The 20,479-nt window shown below is 44.0% G+C and overlaps 1 protein-coding gene across 1 annotated transcript in view; it reads right to left on the bottom strand.

Moving 5' to 3' along the window:
* cacna1ab (calcium channel, voltage-dependent, P/Q type, alpha 1A subunit, b) overlaps positions 1-20,479 on the bottom strand; it is a 185,752-nt gene that overhangs the window by 123,332 nt on the left and 41,941 nt on the right. Inside the window, exons 2-3 of the mRNA XM_068320925.1 lie at positions 3,374-3,479; positions 2,926-3,065 (exon numbers count right to left, since the gene is read on the bottom strand). Coding sequence (XP_068177026.1) covers positions 2,926-3,065; positions 3,374-3,479 — 246 coding nt within the window. The remainder of the gene's footprint in view (positions 1-2,925; positions 3,066-3,373; positions 3,480-20,479) is intronic.

Raw genomic sequence — 20,479 nt, 5'->3', positions numbered from 1 at the left:
ATTCCAAAATTGCCAGTAGTGTGTGAGTGTGAGCGTGCATGGCTGTCTGTCTTTGTGTGGCTCCACGGCGCACCGAGTTTGACCTGCCTCACGCCCTAAAACAATTGGGACAGGTTCCAGCTCTCTGTGACCTGCTACAGCGGATAAAGCGGAAGATGAATAAATGAAGAAATGAATTAACAGATCGGCCATTAGGGTTATGTTTGACCAACAATAATTATCAACTAACATGAGCGATCCTTCAAAACGTATCTTTTCCATAAATGTTGGACTCTTATACCTCACGCACAGGATTCTGTTGGTGCTTTTCTGTGTAGAACATACACATACATACCTCTACAATGTGACATACACATTTCTGCATACAGAAATGTGGTGGTCACATGGAAAGCAAGCAAACATGGTAAACATGACCAGACAATCTAGCAAGGATAGAGTATGAATATACATGAGCACTTGAAATATGACCATAACTGATGACATAAGCCATGCATAGACACACACACACGCACGCACGCACACACACACACACACACACACACACACACACACACACACTCCTTCCTTCTGTCTCCCTTCCCCCTTATTCCATCTCCATTTCTCCATTTTGCCTCCTAATACAGAAATGTGTGTATGTGTGTGTGCATGCGTGTGCGTGTATGTATGTAATTATATAGGCTGTGCCATGTGATTGATCTTAGACAGCAAGAACAAGCAGGTTACTGCAGCACTGACTATCTCTCTGTCTCTCTCTCTCTGTCTCTCTCTCTCTCTCTCTCTGTCACACACACACACACACACACACACACACACACACACACACACACACGCACACCTTCCCTCCTTCCCTTCCCCCTTATTCCATCTCCATTTTGCCTTCTCCCCTCCTCCCATCCTTTTTGACCTCTTTCCTACCATCCCTTGAACATCACTCTTTCTTGCTTTCACACTGGTTTTCTTTTTCTCTGTGGTATGTCCATCTCACACAGACAAAGACAACCACCATCTACCTATTGTCTGTCTATCTATCAATCTGTCTCTGTCTGTCTGTCCGTCCGTCCATCCATCCTTCCATCCATTTATCTATGTCTGTCTGTCTGTCTGTTAGTCTATCTATCTATCTATCTATCTATCTATCTATCTATCTATCTATCTATCTATCTATCTATCTATCTATCTATCTATCTATCTATCTATCTATCTATCTATCTATCTATCTATCTATCTATCTATCTATCTATCTATCTATCCATACATCTATTTATCTATGCGTAGAACTAATCTGAAACAGGAAAAGCATTCAAGCAGAGAAACATATTAGAGATAAATATCATTAGAATGTATGCAAGGAAAATATTTGAAAGCTTTAGAATACTTCGTTAAATATTCACCATCATCTACTCAAATTCTTTCAAGATGAAAAGTAAAAAAACTGTGAATTTGATTCATTTGATTTGATGTGAGGCGGCACGGTGGCGCAGTGGTTAGCGCTGCTGCCTCACAACACGGCGGACCCGGGTTCGAGTCCCGCTCTGTGCGGAGTTCGCATGCTCTCCCCGTGTCTGCGTGGGTTCTCTCCGGGTTCTCCGGCTTCCTCCCACCTCCAAAAGCATGCGCTTCAGGTTAATTGGCCGGTCCCAAATTGACCATAGGAGTGAGTGTGTGTGTGAATGTATGTTTGTTTGTATGTGGCTCCGCGGTACACTGGCATCGTGCCCGGAGTGTCCCCCGCCCCACGCCCTGAGACTGCCAGGATAGGCACTGGCTACCCCGCGACCTGCGTTAGCGGATTAAGCAGGTTGGAAAATGAATGAATGAATGAATGATTTGATGTGAAATAATTTTTGATTCATTTTGAATATATTTTAAGGGACTGTTGACTCAAGCTCAATTTTCAATTTTGGTTTTGATTTTATTGTAACACTGTTTGTTCCCGTCATCTGATGGACCTCAGTTTCTAATCACTTGCACATGTTCCATGAGAGAGTATGAGCACAGGTGCATGTTCTGAGGATATGTGATGTGATGAAGGGACTGATAACAATACATTTCGTGCTATGTTGTCATTATGGCCACCTTCTGTAGTCTGTATAGGGATACGTTGTTAATGATTTAGTGTGGTGCATTCCCCATTTCATCAATCAGAACAATCTGTTAACCTGTACTGTATATTGCTTCCTTCCTTATTTCTTACTGCTAAGCTATTTATTTATTTTATTTATTTAACCTTTATTTAACCAGGTAAGTCAATTGAGAACTAATTCTCGGTTACAATAACGACCTGGCATTAAAAATTAAAAGTCAGACATGTAGTTCATGGAAATTATTCTCACATCAGTTATTTAAATTAATCAAAGAAAAAGGGGCTGAAGGAACACTACCCCTTTCAAAGCTATTGCCATAACAACAAACCAGCTCCCCCATGGCTCCGAGAAGTGACATTTTATTTTGCCCTGGTTGCTGCTCCCCATGGTGTTTTTCTGATCAAGGCTGGGTGTGTGTGTGTGCGTATGTCTGTGTGTCCTCATTAAAGGAGGGAAGGAACTCAATGGGAGTTGTCCTGATCACATGCACACCTTGTCAACCAGACATCTGCTTTCTCTGATCAAAGGAGTAGTCATGAGCACACAGCACAAACACACACACACACACACACACACACACACACACACACACACACACACACACACACACACACACACACACACACACACAGTAAGGATCCAACAAAGAATCTTTTTTTAATAATAATGACAAACACAGCCGTAAATATGAATATTATCTATCCAAATATTATCCAATATGTATACCATACACAATAACAAGCATATAAAAGATTGTATTTGTTTTAGGGAAAAAAAGTTCAATAAATCAAAGCTACTGAAATAAAACTGAAATGAAATATGAGCTTTCCGGCAGACTTACCCAGTGAGCACAACCACAAAATCCATGACGTTCCAACCATTCCTCAGATAGGAGCCCTTATGTAATGCAAAACCCAAGGCCAGAATCTTGATCCCTGACTCAAAACAGAAGATGGCTATGAAGTAGGGCTCCGTATCCTCCTACAAAGCAAGGAAAAATGTTTCAAAATTGCAATAAAATGTTTTGGCATTTCCAACTGCAAGTTACTGAACCAATCTCCACAGAACTTGGTGAATGTATGCGTGTTCTGTGAGCCTCCATGCTTCTTTCTATTCATATACATGATGCCAATGTGTGTGTGTTTGCATATCCTGATTTGTATATGAGTACTGTATGTATATGTGTGTATGTGTGTGTGTGTGTGTGTGTGTGTGTGTGTGTGTGTGTGTGTGTGTGTGTGTGTGTCTGTGTGTGTGTGTGTCTGTGTGTGCGTGTGTGTGTACGTTACCAGTCGTTCAGACAGTGGTGTCTTGTCTCCATCTGGAAGATGCTGTTCCAGAGCCAAGACGATGCAGTTTGCAATGATGGTAGTGAGAATCATCCATTCAAATGGAGTGCAGCTGGAGTTAAGGAGAATATCAGCAAATAGAACACAAGCACACATTCCATGTACATTGCATTCATTCATGTTCCACATTGCCCGGAATCAGGCTCTGTGTCTTTATCCCCTTACTTTTCAAAAGCTCTCAAATACTAAAACCTGATAAACATAATTCTGCAATAAAATGACAGCTTCTTGATCCATGGATTATTTTTTACACCAAGGGTCTCCAAACTTTTTCCTATGAGGGTCACAAAACTTTTCCCTTCTCTGATGGGAGGGCCAGAGTCAGTTTGTAACAGAAAAATGGTGATGATCGCAGGGGTGCTTAAATGTAAACATTTATTTTCTTCCAGAAACAAATATTTATAATTTATATTTATAATTTATAATATAAATGACATAACTGTTATTATTTCATTTGGGAGGGTGGCATAGAAGTCAATGACACTGTCTGGCTTGAATGCATCTTTCAGAACATCACGGTTCTGTAACTCGACCAACTAAAACTGATTAGAAGTCTGGGCTTCATCAATTTTGGCAAAAAAGGGGCTCTGGAAAAGAAAGACTTCTTTTGCATTACCATGTAGTTCACGGAATCGCACACCAAACTCCTCATTTAGCATTTTCAGTGATTCCACACACCTTTAAGCTGGGAACGGGACTTCTGGGTTCTCTGCAGAGAGGTTTTGGGTAGCGGGGACATGGATTAAGTTGTGCTTTTTCACTTTGTCCAGTGCTTATTTCACCTCAAATGCTTTTATGTGGGAATACATGTCACAAATGAGTTTCCCTTGGCCTTGTAGCCGCAAGTTAAGGCTGTTCAGCATTTCTGTCTCGTCTGTTAAAAATGCAAGGTGCCATTTCCAATCTGGATCGATCAGGACAATTTTGTTCGGGCGGGTGCGTTTTTCTGGCGCTTCAGGTGGATTGGCCGGTCCCAAATTGACTGTAGGACTGAGTGTGGGTGTGAATGATTGCTTGTCTCTATGTGGCTCTGCGGTACACTGACATCGTACCCGGAGTGTCCCCCGCCTCACACCCTGAGACTACCGGGATAGGCACTGGTTCCCCCGCGACCTGCGTTAGCGGATTAAGCGGGTTAGAAAATGACTGACTGACTGACTGACAGACACACTCACCATCATCGCCATCAACAATAACTGAGATAAACAACTGAGCTGAGAAAAATGGTCTGTGTGTGTGTGTATGTGTCTGTTCATGTCTATATAACAGTTGCTGGAGGGGCTGTGAAGACTGGATGCATCCAGACATATCAAGTGTGTGCCTATTTGGGCAGTCATTAGCCTGTTAGCCTGCATGTGTGTATCTGTGTGTGTGGTGGCAGTACATGTCCACCTGTAGTGCTGACACTGACTCTATGGCCGGAAGATGGCCTCTGTGCGTGTGTGTATGTGTGTGTGTGTGATGTAAGAGGATCAGACACATCAGTCTGAGGGATGCACGCTAGCAAAATAAACTGAACTACCCTGCACATGCTGGCTGGTAGACACAATGGTAGCTTGCAGATCAAGATAAGGGCAAGTTTCAGAATGTATTTGTCCCTCAGCATTGTTGGAAATAACATTTCCAGATGGTTTTACATTTTACCTAATGTGTTCTTGAAAACATATACATTTTACTGTGTTAAGTATAGAAGATATAGGCCAGAGAGCAGAGACCTCTTGACATCTGAATCGCCAGTCATATTGTATATAGCCAAAATACACAAAACATGCACTGTAATGTGAAAGAACTGTGGAGTGACTGAATGCACAGATTTAACCGTGAATCAGAGATATATTTTTACAAACTGCTGAATCCTTTAGAATAGAGAACCAAATGGATTACTGCATTTCATGGCAACAGTGTCCAGGAACTGTTATATGGATCTGTGGTTGAACATTTGTGTGCAGTAAATCTTAAAAGGTTTGTATGACAGCCGTTTATGTAGGATATGGGAATGAGGTACACAACTTTGTATCCTTCTCCAAACATAAATGCATTCATAAAGTCCCTCGTCTCTTTCTAGTAATGCAATAATACTGTACAGAGAACATTCCACAGGGATATGCAATGATGTAGTCATCAACACACTGTTATCAAGACTAAAATCGGAACAAGATAAATGTATGTAAAACCTAATATTACCCTATTTCTGTCTATGATAATTAATGCCAAAACACTGAATTTGGCAGGATGTCAAAGTTTTCACAGAGGTTGGATAGGAAGTCAAAAACTAGGCTGGTCTGTTATTCTAAATTTAGGTAACCTACCTCAAAAAAATAATATTAAACATCAAATAATATGCAATAGATATACAGTAATCCCTCGGGCATTTGGCTGACAGCTTCCGGAAGTGCGCTACGTTCCGTGCGTCTTGGAACGTAACACACTTCCGTGAGACACAAAAGTGCTTTAAACACTCAATAAGAGTGTGGGAAAAGGTAATACAGATAGATGGTGGTTTAATGTCAGTATGGGAAGGGTTCATAAACGTTTAAATTATCGTAAATAACAAGATAAGTAGTTTGTCACTATATCGCATAATTCGTTATACGCGTGTGGATCCTGGAACGCATAAACCCCAAGTAACGAGAACGAGGGCACACTGTATTTCAAATCATGCAGAAAACTTATGAATCAATGTGATTTCCGTCCTTCCTTATTTTCAAGAAATCAAGAGTGTCTGTCTGCTGAGACATTAGATAGTGAAAGAAGCAGTAGAGCTGAACTAATCAATTATTTTGTAACTTTTGCTGAACAGTTATATGACTTTAATTCTCTACCTATATCTGACAAATGTTTGCCCAGGTACATAAATCAAACTGATTTAATAGCACCAGAAACCTATGCAACCTATTCAATTCAGGTAAGACAGAACCTCCCATTTTTCAGCTCACAAAAGAGAGTATACCGTTGACTATTTGACTAGTTCATTTCCTCCAGGTCTACAAGACTTAAAATCTGCGAGATTTTTCCAACTTTTGAATCGAGGGTTCAAATGATTAGGCAGTGAAGCTGAGGCAAACAGTTCCTGAACATCAAACTGACAATTGGACACTAGAATTGGATCAATAACTTCAATTGTAATTAAACTTCTGTGAACTTTCAAAAAGGTATATGATGGCATTGAGTTTCGGAAGTAAAAAAGTTTATGTATCAAATCTTGATATTAGATTGTTAGGACTAAAAATCAACATTAATTTTAGTTTTCCAAAAGAAAATTACAGTATTATAGGGTGCATTATATTTAACATATTACTGCAGATTTGAGAGAAAATGTGTTCATGTGTAATGGTGTGAAACACCAAGAGAAGTGGATTTAATTATTACCTTTTGTTTTTACAATACCACTTTCATTATCACTGCTCCATGAAATACAGCATAGATGGCCTGGAGCCCAGGCTGTCATTGACAAGGATGGAAGAGAGTGATTGTTGCTATGATGCCAGACAAGCACTGACAGAACAACTGGTTGTTAACTTTACCAGCAACTAATGTGTCAAAGAAAATTTTAAAGGAGTATCTCCACTCATGCATTTTTGACGACCTCTTGCTGTAGTCTACCCCCACTGACATAAGAGGGGAGGATAGGTACATGCTGGACAAGTCACCAGTTCATTGCACGGACAAAACATAGAAAGACAAAAAAAAACATTCATGCATATGATTAATTTACAGTTGCCAATTCATCTCTATTATATTCAAGTGGTGGGTGGAGTACCAAAGAACACAGAGGGAGATCACACAGACACCGAGAGGACATATGAAATCGAACTTGGCCCATTCACAGTAAACATATGCAGCGTATACAGTCCACGGATACTGTGTGTGTGTGAGTGTGTGTATATGTGTCTGTGTGTTATCAGACTGCACCATCTATTATGCAGCAAACACACACTCTTCTGGTCGTAACAACCTGCTGAAAGCAGGAGGTAACGCTCCCTTTGTCTGTGTGTGGGTATGTGTGTCTGTGCCATTTCTGAACCTCTCTTTTAAATTTTTTTCTAGTTTGTCATCTCCTGCTTCTCAATATTTTTATAGATTTTTTTTCAAATGTTTTCACTCAAAATTTCCGTATTTCTGTTCTCTGTTTTCTTCCTCTCGCTCCCGACATCACTCCTTAGCTCCAGACTGTAGACTGGGACCCTTTATTGTACTTCCTCTCCTCCCTTATTTATCTCTGTCTTCTCCTAACTGACTGTCTTCCACTTCACATATTTGACATCTTTCTTTCTCAGTCAATAAGGTGAATCTGAAGCAATCAGAGAACAGATATTTTTGGCAGCAGTATTTTGATCACTGCAAAAAAAATGTGTGTGTATTCTGTGTATTCCTTTCTCACTAATTAAAATGGCTTTCTGATGATCAAAAACAAGCCCTGTCCTTGCCAAATACACTGACCTCAAATACACTGAGTCTCTAGTCCTGTTCTCACCCTGTATCTCTTTTTTCCACTTCAGCTAGCTACTTAAGTATACAATTACAAACACAATATGCACAGGCACATACACTTACACACAAACAGACATTATGATACCAACTAATGATACGACATGATGTTACCAACTAAGGCTCAATATATAATTTCATACTTTATACATTTTATATATTTATATAAATGTTTATATACTGTATATTACATACTGTATGTTACCGGTGTATATATATTTTATATGTATTTATGAGTATATGTATTCATATACACACACACATATGCACACATACTGTATGTTGTGTGTGTGTTCACCTATTGTGCTTGGGTGTTTTCAGCTGATGAGGCATTTTGTGTGGAGCTCAGGTTGTGCTTTACAGGAAGTGAGCCTGATAAGGAGAGATTTTAAATCACACCGAATGAAGCTTTATCACATAAATGAAACTGTAACATTGGACTCAGCAATAATTGTTTCCTATAGAGCAGGGATGCAAGCACTTGCTCTCCCACTGTTTCTCTTATTGCTTCTCCATAGACTGCTACAAACACACAGAACTGAGAAATGCCATTTGAATTCCTCTAAGCTTAATTTCATATAAGCACCAAGGCACTGGATTCACCAGCATGTATTTTTAACACAAGTCAGCTATCCCGCAACACCAAAGCTGCACATTCAGGGGCTGCATGCATTCAAGAGTGTGGCCTATAAAGGTGTGGTCTTTGTATGGTTGCACTTAGCATGGGTAACAGTCTGGTCTAGAAAGATTTGTACCATTTCCATACCTACCTTCTCATCACAAAGGGCCTCTCCTGTTGCCTAGCAACATTGACAGCTGGAGTTCATTATATGATGAATAGTTGTAGTTTAAAGTTGTTGTAATAAAAGCTATGTGGTGGAAGTAGCCGGAGTAACAGCCATGGAGTAGTAGCACAAATAGTACTAAGGTGTGTTGTAGTTAAAAAGGTAGTAGCAATACTAGTTGCAGTTAAATGCATTGAATTTACATTGCTTGTGTTTGTGTTGGTGCTGAAAATAGTCTACTATAGCATGAAATTAAGATGCTTCAGTCACACTCAATGTTTGGAGGCTCATCAACGCTGGGCTCTAAATGGCCTCTTGGACTGAATAATGAAAATCTTACGTAATGCAAACTATTTTTTTTTATTTCTTAAAATGTTTAGTCATATAAAGCAAATTTGAGGCCTGTCAGTGTCTGTTTAAAATTGCAGATTTTTTTTTTTACAATTACTTTTTGTTTGAGGAACATCCAGTATAAGAGACACCTTCAACTTAACTTCAGCAGGTGACCTGGAGCTGCTGTCTAATTGGTTGTGTCTGATTTTTGACAGGAAGCTGCGCTACAAAACTCAGCATCCTTCTACCAATATATTCACTATATATTCACTCCTCTGGACATGTCCAAACCATCTCAGTCTGGCCTCTCTGACTTTATCTCCAAAACCCCTAACATGTGCTGTCCTTCTGATGTACTCCTTCCTGATCCTATCCAACCTGGTCAATCCCAAAAACAACTTCAGCATCTTCATTCTCTGCTACCTCAAGCTCTGTCTCCTGTCTTTTACTCATGACCCTGTCTCTAAACCAAACAACATCGCTGGTCTCACCACAGTTTTGTACACCTTTCCTTTCATTTTAGCTGAAACTCTTCTATCACACATCACACCTGACACTTTCCTCCACCCGTTCCATCCTGCCTGTAAATGCTTCTTCACCTCTTTTCCACACTCTCCATTGCTCTGGACTGTTGACCCTAAGTACTTAAAATCCTCCACCTTCTTGAACCCTTCTCCCTGTAACCTCACTCTTCCACTTGGGTCCCTCTCATTCGCACACACATACTCTGTCTTACTGCGGCTAACCTTCATTCCTCTCCTTTCAAGGACAAACCTCCACCTCTCTAGCTTATCTTCCACCTGTTCCCTGCTCTCACTGCAGATCAAAATGTCATCTACAAACATCATAGTCCATGGAGATTCCTGTCTAACCTCGTCTGTCAACCTGTCCATCACCATACCAAACAAGAAGGGGCTCAGAGCTGATCCCTGATGCAGTCCCACCTCCATCACACATATACCATTATATAATTACAAAATACATGTATTCATGTTACCATGGCCAATCACATGCTACTTTTTGTTTGTATTTTTGTAAAGTCGAGAAAAAGATCCAGATGCAGAGTCACATGAATATGACACATCACTCCTTCTGAAATTTTCCCCATACCTACTTATACTTATTTTCACCGTTTCCAGGGTGGAAACCAGACTCTCCATAATGTTGTTCTGTAGCTTTACTTCATATTTTATACTGAGACTGAAATACCTAGACTTGTTCTGGGAGGTAGAGCTGAAAAGTTCTGCCTCACATCTTCTTGTTGCCTTGAAATAAACACTTCCCTGTTCTTAAGTGTTGTAATGGAAATTTGTATTGTGTGTGTCCTGATTTGACTCTCATCATGTCACTACTAAGAACATGCTTCAAAACCTCTCCATGCAACTGCTGGGCTAAGTCACATCTTAGTTTGTTTGGACACAGAGAGGTCGCAGCACGTCACAGCCAATTAAACCAGATGCTGCAGACCCAGTACCCCTCTCTAAGGAGAGGAAATGGAGAGGAGATGGAGACCTGTTTTCAGTCAAGGTGTAAGATGTTTTAAATTGCATTCCCAGGAGTAGTGAAAACACAACTACATTCCAATGTGTAATGAAGATGTTTTGCGGAGCGTGAAAGCCTCCTACACTGCATTCTCGGGGGTGGTGAGGTTTTTCCTCAGCTGGCGGTACCACCAAAGAGAGGGCTGCCTTAGAGCTGGAACTGGCCATTCCTGCTCGAATGCAGGCCTTGCTTCTTCAAAGGAATAAAAGGTGAGGAGTTTCATACTCCAGTCAGAGTCAGCTGCGGGTTACCTATGGGTGCCCAGCCGGTTGAAGCTACTCTGCCTGGGTTGTGGGCTCTCCTCCCCTGTGTCAAGGTAAGAGGCGAAGCATATTTGGAATGCCACCATATATTGCCTTAGCTCAACCAAATATTTGTTTGTTTATTGCTATGCTCTGTGGGGAATGAAACTACCAGTTTATTCTAGCATCATAGAATTGTTTCTGTGCCCTGTGAGGAATTAAAACTACAAGTTTATTCTAGCATCATAGAATTGTTTGTTTGCATTGCTATGCGCTGCGGGGACTAAACGACACATTTAGTCTAGCATCATAGAGGTCTTTTGACTTATTGTTTGCTTGTTTGTGTAACAGGTCAGAAGTAGGACCCAAGTACAGCACAGACTGAGACCAGATCAGGAATAGTCCAACAGTTTATTCTGAGGTTCGCATGGAATGGCAGCAATATTCCAGAAAAACAGTCTCAGTGAACAGGAATCCCAGGTGACAGGTAGCAGACAGGGAACGAGCAGGCAGAGTAGTCAAGGACAGAAGGCTGGTCAGTTTACCGGGGCAGAGACGAGGAAGACTAGTTGAAGACAGGCAGGGTCGAAACCGAGGAAGCAGTCCGGAGATCAACGCGAGATACAAAGACAATCTGGCAGAGACTGAGAGGAATGGGAGGGTATATGTACAGAACAGGCAGGTGATAATCAGGTGAGGAAACACAGGTGAAGGCAGTTGCACTGATGAGGTGGGAGTGGAAGGCAGGTAGAGCTGGGCAGATGAGAGGAAAACCAGGAGCGGATTGTGACAGGACCCCCCCTTCAAGGGATGGCTCCAGACGTCCCAGACTGAACTGGGAGGGAGGGGGGAGGCCGGAAGGGGGCTAAAACTCCTCTGAGACAGTGGAGTCCACATCTTCATCTGCAGAAGAGGAAGACGAGCCGGAGGAAGTGTCCACATCTGAGCCACCATCTTCAGGTGGGTCGGCAGGCCCATCAGCAGCAGGTGACCCCAGGGGACGGGATGGAGGATGGAGCAGGCTGGTCCGGATGCAGGCGGTGAAAGTCCGCGATGAGCCGAGGATCCACGATGAACCGGGCTGGAAACCAGGAACGATCCACCGGACCGTAACCTTCCCAGTCCACCAGATACTGCATACCACGCGCTTGACTGCATACAAAGGACCACCATCGACAAGCTGAGGAGGAGGAGGGGGTGGTGTAGGGGGAACAAGAGGACTCACCCAGACAGGCTTGATCTTGGAGACGTGGAAAGTCGGGTGGATCTTCATGGACCCGGGAAGCTGCAGGCGGACCGCTTCCGGGTTAGTGATGCGAGTAATGGGGAAGGGCCCCACAAACCTGGGAGCCAGCTTGCGACTCTCCACCTTGAGGGGCAGGTCACGGGTGGAGAGCCAGACCCTCTGGCCGACCTGGTAGGCGGGAGCAGGCTTGCGGCGCTTATTGGCGACGGCAGCATAGCGGTCAGCTGACTTCAGGAGGGCAGTGCGTGCTCGTTCCCAGGTGCGCCGGCAACGACGGACAAAGGCTTGAGCCAACGGGCAGGCAGCTTCCCTCTCTTGGTTAGCAAAGAGCGGCGGCTGATACCCATAGGCACACTGGAAGGGGGAAAGGCCCGTGGAGGAGCAGGTGAGGGTGTTGTGGGCTTATTCCACCCAGATGAGCTGCTCCGACCAGGAAGCAGGATTGTCAGCCGTGAGACAGCGAAGCGTGGTTTCCAGGTCCTGGTTAGCTCTCTCAGTCTGCCCGTTGGACTGGGGGTGAAAACCAGAGGTGAGGCTGACTGAGGACCCCAGCAGACTGCAAAACTCCTTCCAAAAGATGGAAGTGAACTGGGGGCCCCGGTCAGAGACGATGTCGGTGGGCAGACCATGGAGCTGAAAGATGTGTTGGAGGACCAGTCTCTTTGGCAGAAGGAAACTTGGGAAGGGGAATGAAGTGTGCCATTTTGCCGAACCTGTGTACCACTGTGAGGATGGCAGTGTGACCCCTGGAGGGGGGTAGACCGGTAACAAAGTCCAGGGAAATGTGTGACCAAGGGCGATGAGGGACAGGCAGGGGGTGCAGGAGGCCGGCTGGTGGGTGACGAGGAGTCTTATTCTGGTTGCAAACAGGACACGCGTTGACGTAGCCACGGACATCCTCCTCCAGCGAAGGCCACCAAAAGCGCTGCTGCAGGACATCACAGGTGCGCTGAATGCCTGGATGACAGGTGAGCCGGGAGGCGTGCCCCCACTGGAGCACATCGGAACGGAGCCTAGCCAGAACAAACAGGTGGTCAGGAGGACAGGAACTAGGAACAGGCTGATCCTCAGCGGCTGCCCGCACCCTCTACTCGATCTCCCAGGTGACGCAAGCGACGAGGCAGGAGGCTGGAATAATAGTGGAGGGTTCAGGTCTTTCATCCAGGCTCTCAGGAAATCGGCGGGAGAGTGCATCTGGCTTGGTGTTACGGGAGCCTGGCCGATAAGACAGCGTGAAATTAAACCTGTCAAAGAACAGTGACCGGTGGGCTTGTCTTGAGTTCAGTCTCTTGGCAGAGCGAATATATTCCAGATTGCGGTGATCGGTCCACACAATGAATGGCACCTCGGCCCCCTCTAGCCAATGGCGCCACTCCTCCAAGGCTGCCTTTACCGCCAGAAGCTCCCTGTTACCAATGTCATAATTCCTCTCTGTGGGAGTGAGAAGGCGAGAGAAAAAGGCGCAGGGATGGAGCTTCTGGTCTTTGGTGGCGCGCTGGGACAGGATCACCCCCACCCCCACGCTGGATGCATCCACCTCCACAGTGAACTGGCACTCTGGATCGGGGATCTGGAGGATGGGTGCAGTAGAGAAACGAGTCTTGAGGGTATCGAAGGCTCCTTGAGCTGCATCGGTCCAACGGAAGGAGGTCTTGGATGAGGTGAGGGCAGAGAGGGGAGATGCGATGGAGCTGAAACCTCTGATGAAGCGCCGGTAGAAATTGGCAAACCCCAAGAAACGTTGCAGTTGCTTGCGTGTCTCTGGGACCGGCCAGGAGGTAACAGCCAAAACCTTAGCAGGGTCCATCTTTATGCAGTCTTTGGCAATAATGTACCCCAGGAAGGAGACTGAGGGTACATGGAACTCACACTTCTCCGCCTTGACGAAGAGGGCGTTGTCCAGGAGGCGGCGGAGGACGGATCTGACGTGGACAATGGGCTCCTCCTGGCTGCGGGAAAAGATCAGGATGTCATCCAGATACACAAAGACGTACTTATTCAGCATGTCTCGGAGCACATCGTTCACCAGGGCTTGGAAAACTGCAGGGGCATTCGTCAAACCGAAGGGCATCACAAGATACTCGTAATGCCCTGTCAGGGTGTTGAAGGCAGTCATCCACTCACCTCCCTCCCGGATGCGAACCAGATGATACGCATTCCTCAGATCGAGTTTTGAGAACACCGTCGCCCCCTGGAGCAGTTCAAAAGCTGTGGAGAGGAGCAGGAGGGGGTAGCGGTTCTTAACCGTGATATTATTAAGTCCACGATAGTCTATGCAGGGGCGCAGTGTCTTTTCCACGAAAAAAAATCCTGTGCCAGCAGGTGAAGAAGAGGGGCGGATGTTTCCCGCCGCCAAGGAGTCTTTAATGTATACCTCCATGGCTTTTCTCTCAGGGGCAGAGAGAGAGTACAAACGTCCTTTAGGAGGAGATGTGCCCGGTAATAAGTCAATCGCACAGTCATAAGGGCGGTGTGGCGGCAGGGAGGTGGCTTTAGCTTTATTAAATACCTCTTTCAGGTCGTGGTACACAGCAGGAACCCCAGTGAGGTCTGGAGCAGGAGTAGAAGCAGGAGCAGGAGCTGAAGAAGCTGACGACGCCTCGAGACAGGTCCGCTGGCAGGTCGCGCCCCACACCCGAACAGAGCAGGTTGTCCAGTTGATGTTAGGATTGTGCAGGCGGAGCCAGGGGTACCCCAGAATGACGGGCTGGTTAGGTGTGGACAGAAGCAGATACTGGATGCTCTCACCGTGCCCCCCTGGCAGGAGCATGCGCACCGGGTTGGTTTGAGATGTTACCCTCCCCAGCACATGTCCTTCCAGGGCTCTGGCTGCAATGGGCGACGGCAGCGGCTCCGGGCGTAGTCCCAGCTGAAGAGCGAGGTTCTCGTCCATGATGCTCCCATCAGCCCCAGAATCGAGGAGGACGACGATGGAGTGTGAACCAGAAGGCAACAGGAACTCGGCGGTGATGCTTGGCCTTTCAGAGGAGGCGGGATCAGCGATGGAGCTCACCAGTATGCCTCCGTTCACTGGTGAGCTCTGGCTTTTACTGGGCACCGGCTGACGAAGTGTCCTGACTGACCACAGTACATGCAGAGGTTCAAGCGCAGTCTTCTCTCCCTCTCCTCAGGTGAGAGGCGTTTTGCAGAGAGAGCTTTGCATGATACGAAGACAATCTGGCAGAGACTGAGAGGAATGGGAGGGTATATGTACAGAACAGGCAGGTGATAATGAGGTGAGGAAACACAGGTGAAGGCAGTTGCGCTGATGAGGTGGGAGTGGAAGGCAGGTAGAGCTGGGCAGATGAGAGGAAAACCAGGAGCGGATTGTGACAGTTTGTACTTATTGTTTGTTTGTATTTCTATGCTCTGCGTGGAATAAACCACACATTATATTCTAGCATCATAGGAGTCTCGTTCATTAATGGTATACGTTTTCTGTGTACCCACCTCCGCGGACCTGTATTAAAATATTTCACAAAACAAGTGTTAACTGAAAACTTATGAAAAACAAATAAGATGCTGAATAGCTTAATGTTTTTTTTAGACCCCTAGCCTTTCAGAGAACTATATACATGTATAAGTGGTCTTTCTCATAATGCTGTGGTAGGTAAGGATAATTTATTTACTCTATTTAACGGTAGATTCCTTCCAAGTCAATGCTTCATTTTTGATTCTTCAAATGTTTATTAATTTTTTTACAAATAAATTTACAGTTGGGACTAATGTTTGACACTTCAGTATGTTAGCCTGGTTTTATCTTTCAAAAGTGAGTCTGTATTCCGTGTCTTCCAGTCCCATTTAAAGATTTTAATCAAGGAGTTATGTCCATTACCAGATAACAAAAGTATATAAGCATGGTCGACTATGATATCTACACGTATAATAATGCTACTTAGCAGAGCAGTTTCATTAGAGTTCTGATTTGGTGTGTCAGGACGGTGGGTGGGTAGCAGCTGTGTTTCCCATGCCCTCAGGTCTTCTATTGTTTAATCACTGTACAATCCTCAATATATGTCTGCACCTCTTTTTATTTTTTCATGTGCCAGAAGACTAATGTAAAAAGCACCAGACTGGAACTCAGTGTTGGGCATGAGTTAACCAGTTGAACTGTACAAAAGAGGCATGGTGGTACAGTGGGTAGTGCTGTTGCCACACAGCAAGTAGATCAGCATTTCTCTTCCATCTGAGGAAGAGTATTTTTTTTTCATTTTTGCATATTCTCCCTGTGTTCCCTTTCCCCGACAAAATAATGTAAACAATTAAGTGGTGACTTGTCCAAGGTGAGCTCCTTGCCCAAGTCAGATGGAATAATCTCCAGCCCTGTAATAAAAAACATTTGAGAGAAGGCATTGACTCTGGGAGCGCCTCACTAACTGAGCAGATGATAAGTGGAGTATTATAACACAGAGGACATATTGTTGTTGCTACCATCGTTTCCAAGGTTCGGCTGTTTGTACATATGAAAAAGCAAGCTGTTGACAACAAGAAGGCTAGGATTCTTAAGGAGCTTCAGTGCAACTTCTACACTCCTAGATGCCTCATTTTATAGATTTATTTTTATACAGCCAGAAACTATTTTGGCTCTGACAACAACCTAGTTTACAGTTTTATCTTCTCTCTTCTCTATGTATTCTTCCTATTTTCTATCTCTCCTGTTATCCCTTCACCTGCCTACTTCCCTTTCTCTGGCTTCTCAGGTTGAAAACTAATCACATTCATCAAACCTAAAATGACTGAAAAACACTTTCCACTTATATTTCTTCCATGTTCTTAATCAACCCCTCCCCTCAAGAAAAAAACAGCCGAAACAGCCTCCAGTAGAGGATTTTACATGGTGCCATCGGTTCCAATGCTTTTATCTCTGTTTTTAACCCTGCGGTGTCCAGCCAGTGTCCCTTCTGTCCCCTTCGTGAAACAGTCTTTCATGCTTTCAGTGAGTGTGGGAGACTTGCAGTGCTCTTCACTCTTCTGACGAATGTTTTGAATTTGTTCAGTGAAAATTTTAGTATCAGGAAATTCATCTACGGTGCTGGGTACAATAGATCAAATCAGAGAAAGTGGCAGCTTTTAAATTTTATTTCTAGGGAGGCAAAACTTGCAATTTATGTGATCAGGAAGAGGAGAATTGAAAACAATACTGTTCAAGAAGCAGCCACTGTTTTTTGCTGGAACACCAGATGTCGCTTAAAACTAGAATTTGGTTTCTATAAATTGACAAAAGACCTGAATAACTTTAGGAAGATCTGGTGTTACAAAAATGTCCTATGCACTTTAGTTGCTGACCACCTCACTTTTGCAAACTTCCTGTTATAATGTACTAATTTTTATATTGTATTTCCCTTTGTTTCTTGGTGTTTAATGTTTTTGAGTGTTTAGTGTTTTTGAAATTTCATCTAATGAAAAATTGTAAAATGTTCTAAATGTTCTAAATGTTAAATGTGATTGAAGTTGTTTTTGAAAAAAATCTTCTTCAGAGGCACTTTAGTGCTTCGTCTAATGTAAAATTGCAATATGTTTGAATGTGATTAAAGTGTTTTTGCAAAAATCAAAAAAAAACTCTCTCTCTCTCGTTCTCTCTCCGTCTCTCTCTCTTGTTCTCTCTCCGTCTCTCTCTCTTGTTCTCTCTCTCTCTCTCTCTCTCCCTCTCTCTCTCTCTCTCTCTCTCTCACTCACACACACACACACACACACACACACACACACACACACACACACACACACACACACACACACACACACACACACACACACACACACACACATTTCAATATGTCTGAAAATATTGCATCATGCAAGTACATTTGTGGGATTTTTATAATTAATATACTGGAATTATTATTATTTGTTTTTGTGACAAAAACTTCAAAGGAAAAATAAAAATTATATATATATATATATATATATATATATATATATATATATAAAAAAAAAATAAAAAAAAAATGTCCCTCTCACCCTTGTGGGGTGGTATCTGTGTGTCATCCTCAAGCTCGGGTCCTCTACCAGAGGCCTGGGAGTCTGAGGGTTCTGCGCAGTAATTTGGCTGTTCCTAGGACTGCGCTCTTCTGGACTGAGGCTTCAGATGTTGTTCCAGGAAACTGCTGGAGCCACTCTTCCAGTTTGGGGGTCACTGCCCCAAGTGCTCCTACTACCACGGGGACCACATTAACCTTAACCTTCCACATCTGTTCCAGCTGTTCTTTCAACCCTTGATATTTCTCAATCTTTTCGTGTTCCTTCTTCCTGATGTTGGCATCAGCTGGAATCGCCACATCTATCACCACTGCTCTCTTCTGCTCTTTGTCCATCACCACAATGTCCGGTTTGTTAGCCAGTAGCTGTTTGTCGGTCTGGAAGCTGAAGTCCCACAGGATCTTAGCCTTGCTGTTCTCAACCACCTTCGGTGGTATGTCCCATTGGGATTTGGGTACTTCTAGTCCATACCGGGTACAAATGTTCCTGTACACTATCACAGCTACTTGGTTGTGCCTTTCCATGTATGCTGAGCTGGCGAGCATCTTACACCCTGCTACCACATGCTGGACTGACTCTGGGGCTTCTTTACATAGCCTGCACCTTGGGTCAGATCTACTGTGGTAGATATTGGCCTCTATTGCCCTTGTACTTAGGGCCTGTTCTTGTGCTGCCATGATCAGTGCCTCTGTGCTGTCTGTCAGTCCAGCTTTATTCAGCCATTGGTAGGTCTTCTTGATATCAGCCACTTCCTCTATCTGACGGTGGTACATGCCGTGTAGGGCTTTGTCCCTCCATGTTGTCTCCTCCTCCTCCTCTTCCTCCTCAGGTTTCTGCTGTCTAAGGCATTCACTGAGCAGTTCATCTGTTGGGGCCATCTTCCTGATATACTCTTGTATTTTTGATGTCTCATCCTGGACAGTGGCCCTGATGCTCACTAGTCCTCGGCCTCCCTCTTTCCGCTTAGTGTACAGCCTCAGGATGCTGGACTTGGGGTGAAACCCTCCATGCATGGTGAGGAGCTTTCTAGTCTTGATATCTGTGGCTTCTATCTCCTCCTTTGGCCAGCTTATGATCCCAGCGGGGTATCTGATGACCGGCAGTGCATACATGTTGATGGCTCGGACCTTGTTCTTGCCATTCAGCTGACTTCTCAGGACTTGCCTTACTCTCTGGAGGTATTTGGCTGTGGATGACTTCCTTGCGGCCTCCTCATGGTTGCCATTAGCCTGTGGGATTCCAAGGTATTTGTAGCTGTCCTTGATGTCTTCTATCCTGCCCCCTGGTAGGTTGACCCCTTCAGTTCTGATCATCTTGCCTCTTCTTGATACCATCCGGCCACATTTGTCTAATCCGAATGACATCCCTATGTCGTCGCTGTAGATCCTGGTGGTGTGGATCAGTGAGTCAATTTCTCGCTCATTCCTGGCATACAGCTTGATGTCATCCATGTAGAGGAGATGGCTGATTGTTGTCCCGCTTCGGAATCGGTATCCGTAGCCACTCTTTGTGATGATGTGACTGAGGGGGTTCAGGCCTATGCAGAACAGCAGTGGTGATAGTGCATCCCCTTGGTATATGCCGCACTTGATGTTAACTTGGGCAATTGGCTTGGAGTTAGTCTCCAGGGTTGTCTTCCACTTCCCCATTGAGTTCTTGATGAAGGCTCTTAGTGTCCTGTTGATCTGTTGATATATATATATATATATATATACACACACACACACACACACACACACACACACACACACACACACACACACACACACACACACACACACACACACACATACACACACACACACACACTAGCGGGAACTCGTGAAAATTCCTCAATAAAACAATAATATCAGACTTCATTTTTTCTTCTTTTTTTTCTTTGCCATCACATGAAAACAAACCGCTGTGTCAGACGAAGCCGTATTAGCTCCGTGTGTGTGGGACAGACGAATGCGAAGATGTGCTGGCACGCTAAACAGTGAGACACGGCTGGCTGGTGCAGATGAAAATCATGCAGCATCGACCACAGAGCCAAAATACCATATGCAAGTACTGTTGGTAGTATGATGTTTGGTGGATGAATTTTATACAAGCAGTCATTATCTCTTCTGTTCTGTGTAATTAGCAAACAGAAACACAACTGCAGCTGCGATATTTCCATCAAAAATGAAGTTTATCCCCTCAGTAATAGCAGAACAGGACAGAATTGTAAAAGTTTTTACGTCAAATCTTGGATGATACATAGGCTGCTTGCAGGATTATCCAAATTCATTGGGAGGGAAGAACAATGTGACTAGCATAGTAAATCACATGGCTTCAGATGCAGATAGCTCATAAAACACTTACTGGGTAGCCTTGTTTAACAGTTTGTTATATGCATACGCATGTCTGTGTAAATTTTATCCATAATATGATTTTTTTGAAAAATAAAAAA

The sequence above is a fragment of the Antennarius striatus genome, chromosome 8 (assembly GCF_040054535.1).
Source record: "Antennarius striatus isolate MH-2024 chromosome 8, ASM4005453v1, whole genome shotgun sequence".
NCBI classification, from domain to species: Eukaryota; Metazoa; Chordata; class Actinopteri; order Lophiiformes; family Antennariidae; genus Antennarius; species Antennarius striatus.
Note: the sequence above shows the minus strand (reverse complement) of the source record. Positions and strands in the feature narration are given on the sequence as shown.